This window comes from Microcaecilia unicolor, chromosome 6 (assembly GCF_901765095.1).
Source record: "Microcaecilia unicolor chromosome 6, aMicUni1.1, whole genome shotgun sequence".
Lineage (NCBI taxonomy): Eukaryota > Metazoa > Chordata > Amphibia > Gymnophiona > Siphonopidae > Microcaecilia > Microcaecilia unicolor.
In genome coordinates, this window is record NC_044036.1 from 147,170,625 (window position 1) to 147,176,624 (window position 6,000).

Below are 6,000 nucleotides of genomic sequence, written 5' to 3' on the forward strand. Positions count from 1 at the left end.
GTACCAAAGTCTTCGATAACCTGCATAGCCAGTTAAAGGTGATATATCAAATCCAAGTAGTCGTAATACCACCACTACTTTGGCCTCTCTTTCAAAGAGCCGTTTGATTTTTAATTGTTCGCGTTCAGTCATATGTGACTTGAATCGTGTTGCCTTACAATAAGTTGCTGAAGTAGGCATGAAGACATCCAGTACTTGAGGTTCAGAATGTCTTTTTATACAGTTGAGCATTTTGATTTGCTGACTTAATTAACCTGTTGTTTAGCAACCTAATGATTCTGGGTTTCCCTTCATCTTAAGCAGATGCCGTTAAAATATTCTACTTTTTAATCAGTTTGTAACTACAGCCAGCCCTGAGTATACTACGAAACAGCATGGAATGTTTTTGTTCATTGAGGGAATTAACTCATGGTTAGTTCACACTATCTGCCACAGGGCTCATCTTATTCCTGTGGACCCTGCAGCAGATAACCATAAATAAATAAACCCCCAAATGAGAAGATAAAGTCTAGAGAAGTGGGATGGGGACCTGAAAAGCTAGGGTTCAAATCCCACTTCATCCCCTGATGATCCATTTGACCTTGGCACTCAGCCCTAGCAAATTTTCAGAGGGGCCAATTACAAGCATAAATTCTTTGAACACCAGGCCCTGTGTATTTAATTTGTCCGTAGTTCTGGTACTCAGAAGTTCTTTCTGTTTCAGCGTCTTTCCCGGTTGTGATTTTGTGTTCTGTTCCTTTCCAGACCATGCACAGAACCAAGCCAACTGGATGACCTTGACAGCAACCAGGTAGAAGACGGCGTGCCCGGCCACGAGCAGGAGATATTTTGGCATGAAGATTCAAAACCAGGGACATTAGTTTAATCATCTGCCAGTCTTCCTCCAAATGACCAATCATCTCCTTGTGTGCCTCATCCAATCTGCTGCTTTAATAGAAAATGTTCAAAAACACTGATGGGGAATACTTTTGCAAGCAGAAGTCAAGATGGCGTACAAGTAGTGAACATCACCTTGCAAGTGGGACAATCTATAGCATTAAACAGACGGGGCTGAACTAATCTAACCAACAAGCAAAAGCACTTGGTTCAAGGATTTTAAGAGATCCAGTGAGCGCCTTTTGGAAAGCACTGAAGGCAATTCTGATGCTCTGAAAGAGAGACTCACTCCTGGACGTAAAAGGGATCTTATGAGCACAATTCAGAGACAATATTTTAATCAGCCGTGAATCCGAAGGAAAAGGAAACGAGGGAGCAGGGATTGACGCCAGCAAAGACCAACGGATGTGTACGAGGGATGCAGTTGGCCATGGATCTTCCCCGGAAGGCACGCTGGACACTAGGCATTGTCAGAATGAATTGCAAAATGTGTTAGGAAACATGTTGAAGAATTTGTAAGCACAACACAATCCACTTCCAAGAAAGTATGTGATGCCATTGTGTAAGAAAGTCATGTAAATGTATAAATATTTATATACAGTAGTGGACATCTTAAAACAGAAGTACTACTTGGAAAAAATTTACATGGTAAGGTATAGTGGAAACAATCTTACATTTGATGAACAGTCTAAGACACAATTTTAGTGTCCCGACGACCTTAAAACTTTTTGTATTGATTGTACAGATCTGCTGGCCAGGTATCTGTTTTCCTACCCCAGGGCTCTTTATAATGTTAAACCAATGGCATAAAGAGAAACATTTGTTATCTCAACTTGTCTTGTCGATGGCCAGTATTCTAAGGTGGATGCAGGAAAGACCACGCCGGTGCCTTAACATTTTGGGCATTAGAAACAAACATCGAATATGAGTTCAGAGCTTGCACTGTGATGCTGGATTGATGGAACCAGGTTTCAAAACTGCAGCAGCTGGAGGAAATGGGATTCACACAGCTCAGACGTACAAGGACACTGCTACCTCTGGCTAACTACCATGACCTCTGGATTCTCTTGCCCACAGTTTCCAGAGCAAGCACGCTGTGCTTCTGAAGCCAATAAATAGGTGCTTTCTGCTAAGGCTATTCCTGGTTGGCACTGTATTCTGTATGTAGAAACATTTCTCTGCAACTTATTTTTTATATATTTTTACCTGCACTCCAAAACATGTAATATATACACAAGCCTGAATTTGTTTAAGCTGGTCCTTAGTCATTTTTTACTATTGAGGTTTGAAGAAAAAAAAAAAATATTCCCACGAAATAATTTATTCCTTTTTCATATTTGTATAGTCTACACGGCCTACTCTATTTCTGAACTGGAGACCTATTTTGTATAGGTTGAAGAATAAAGCATGTTTGTTATGTTGGATAAATTGGTTCATTATCCTGCTTATAATCGAAAGAGAAAAACGCCTATATTCCGACCTAAATCGGAACATGGACGTCTTTCTCACGCGGGTGCCCAAATCGGTATAATCGAAAGCCGATTTTGGGCATTTCCAACTGCACTCCGTTGCGGGAACGAATAAAGTTGATGGGGGCGTGTTGGAGGCGTGGTGAAGGCGGGACTGAGGCGTGGTTATCGGCTGACCAGAGATGTGCGTGCTAGGCCGATAATGGAAAAAAGAAAGGCGTTTTTAGAGAGAATTTAGGTCACTTTTGTTGGACCCGTTTTTTTCACGAACAGGTCCCAAAAAAGTGCCCTAAATGACCAGATGACCACCGGAGGGAACCGGGGATGACCTCCCCTGACTCCCCCAGTGGTCAGTAGCCCCCTCCCACCAAAAAAAAAAATGAACGTTAAACACTTTTTTTCCAACTTGTAAGCCAGCCTCAACTGTCATCCCCAGCTCCATGACAGCAGTATGCAGGTCCCTGAAGTAATTTTCGTTTAGTTGGTGCTGCGCGGGACCCATGCAGAGAGGAAAAATCGGAAGAAAAAAAAAAAAACAAGCACGATAGTAAAAGGGGGAATCAATCCAGCAACCTTCTGATTACAAGCTCAGTGCCCTAGCCAGTGCACCACATTATTCAGTTGCTTAAATGTTCTTCCCTTTCCATTAAGTCCCTCCAAGTTTCTGTCAGCCTATCACAGCTGTTTAGCTGACAGATGCCAGCTAAATGAGCTGTGATTGGCTGACAGAAACTTGGAGGGACTTAATGGAAAGGGAAGGACATCTAAGCAGTGGTGCACTGGCTAGAGCACTGAGCTTGTAATCAGAAGGATGCTGGTTTGATTCCCCCTTTTACTATCTTTTAATTTGGACGTCCCTGACGGCACTTGCTTGCTTGGTTTTTTTTTTTCTTCCGATTTTTCCTCTCTGCATGGGTCCCGCGCAGCACCAACTAAACTAAAATTGCTCTGGGGACCTGCATACTGCTGTCATGGAGCTAGGTATGATATTTGAGGCTGGCATAGAGGCATCTCAGGGGGACCAGTGCACTACGAATGCTGGCCCCTCCCACGACCAAATGCCTTGGATTTGGTCGTTTTTGAGCTGGGACGCTTCGGTTTCAATTATCGCTAAAAAACAAAAACGCCCAGCTCAAAAAACGCCCTAATCCAATGTATTTTCAAAAAAAAAGATGGACGTCCATTTTTTTCGAAAATACAGTTCGGCCCGCCCCTTTACAGACCCGTTCTCAGAGATGGACGTTCTTACACATAGGCGTTCACATTTGATTATGCCCCTATATGGCACTCTGTACTGTATGAAAATAATTGTAAGCAAGAAGCTTCATGCAGACCTAGGAATGCACATTTTTTTGTGTGTATCCGGATAGAGTAGGCAGAGGCAGCTACTCCACTACTGAAAGTTCACCCTGCCACGGGAAGGGACGTTTCTGCCTGGCCTTGTCATTGATTTTTTTAATGGCCGCCTGACATGGCATGGAGGAGGGGCAGTATTCACCCCTCTATGTCCTGTTTGAAATGTGAAGGTCATTTTAATTTTGCTTTGATTCCATCTTCTTTCTATTACAGGATCCTCTGTGTTTATCCCACACATTTTTTAATTCCATCACTGTTTTCATTCCCACTACCTCCCTAGGGAGGGTATTTCAAGCATCCACCACTCTCTTCATGAAAAAGTGTTTCTTACTGTTACTCCTAAGGTTACTGCCCTGCAGCCACAGTTCATGTCCTCTAGTTCTGCCTCTTCCTTGTCTCTGGAAAAAGAAAGGCTCTATAATTTTAGTTGAAGTCTGGCATCTACAGTACAAAGACATTACTGCTCACTAGTCACATTGCAGAACTCTAAAAAGTTAATTAAGGATATATAAATCAAAAGAAGATTGCAAGGATATGGTTGAGATATTTGAATGTCTCAACGCACAAAATGAAAACATTTTTCAGCAGAAAAGAAACTTGGAAACAAAAGATTGTAACAGGCTGGCTGCAAGGGAGAGGACCCTGGAGTAACATTTAGTAGCTTCTTCAGAAAAGTATTAGATGCATAGAGCAATCCCCGCTCTCTATCATGGAGAAAGTAAAAAGCAAGAAAACATGGAATAATCACAGAGAGGCTGATGTAAAGTGCGACTTAGCATGAGTTTGGCAGACAATTTTCTGCATGGTTATGGCTGCCCTATTCAGAGAGGAGTTTAGTGCACAAGAAAACTGCACAAATCAGTGCACCCTTAATTTAAATGCAATACTAAATCCAGAAGCAAGAGGTGCATATGTGATCGAAGACTTAGTGATCAATGTTCAAAAGGGTTTAACTGGGCAGGATAGGCTTCTGCATGGAACAATGCTGAGCTGGCCAACTGCCAATATTCACTGAGTAATGCCACTGAAAATCTCTGCTACGTAGCCATCCCTTGACTGCCTAGGTTAGGGGTGGTCCAGGAGCAACATTAGGGTGGAGCACCAACGTAGGCATTAGTGATATTTAGTGCACTATCCGGCTAAGTAAGTGCATAGTTAGGGCAGCAAAGCACCCATCCTAACTTTATGCATCACAGTTAACCGGTTAAGTTCCAGGTCAGTGCTCGTAACTGGATCTTCAATGCTGGGAGCTGCGCATGTCCCAGCATTGCTAGGTCAGCCAAAAGCTGGAAGTGGTTTGCAAGGTACCTACTGCCATGGGCTCAGTATTAACCCATTGCTGCCCAGGTTTTCTAACGAGGGTATTTAATGCACAATCTGAGGATGAGTCGAGTTAGCTCACTGTTTTGTGCTAGGTGTGAACTGCCCACAACATTTTTCTTCTTTTATTGAAGGGGATGGGGGAACAAACTACTGAACAGAATAGAAAAAGATAAAACAGTAGGAAGATGAGACATTGAGCCAATCAGGCCACCAAGTAAGGGGTTAAGAGGTGGTACCATAGCTGTGAAATGATGGCCAGTGCACAAATTATAGAAATTTACATATCAAACAATATTTATGCACAATACACACATTTGGCATTTCAGATATGCTAATATATATGGCAATGTTTGCGTAAGCAATTCTTGCCCAGGTCCTCGTACAGTCTCTGCACAAGATACTTATTCTGCTACCAACACACACCCGAAGCACTAGAATTTATTTATTTTTATTACATTTGTACCCCGCGCTTTCCCACTCATGGCAGGCTCAATGCAGCTTACATGGGGCAATGGAGGGTTAAGTGACTTGCCCAGAGTCACAAGGAACTGCCTGTGCCTGAAGTGAGAATCGAACTCAGTGATGATTGTGATGATTGGCACGCTCACCTGTGTTTTTGCACATACAAAATTGTTTACTGTATTGCTTTACACATGTAATAGGAAACTGGGCTTGAGCACAGAGCTCGTTATGTCAGCATCAGAGGATCCTTAACTGCAGAGGTGAGTAAGGGAAGCAAGAGACAACGGTGAGCAAAGACGTTGCAAGGAGAAGTAAATGGGGCAGACTAGACCAACCTTATTCAGTCTGCTCAATATTTAAACTCTACCATCAGCATTTATTTTTTTCCAATGTCATTGCAGTGTTTCAATATGTTAGGTATACTCAGTGCCACCATCTGTATCATTCATTTGAGTATTTATATATTGCTTAGACCTAAGTGGTTTACAGTTTCATTTTACAGGTACTGGGTTGG

At 42.5% G+C, this 6,000-nt stretch overlaps 1 protein-coding gene across 1 annotated transcript in view; it reads left to right on the top strand.

The window, feature by feature from the left end:
* FRMD4B (FERM domain containing 4B) overlaps positions 1-2,124 on the top strand; it is a 214,848-nt gene extending 212,724 nt beyond the window's left edge. Inside the window, exon 23 of the mRNA XM_030205557.1 lies at positions 745-2,124. Coding sequence (XP_030061417.1) covers positions 745-865 — 121 coding nt within the window. The 3' untranslated portion in view covers positions 866-2,124. The remainder of the gene's footprint in view (positions 1-744) is intronic.
* The last annotated feature ends 3,876 nt before the right edge of the window (positions 2,125-6,000 follow it).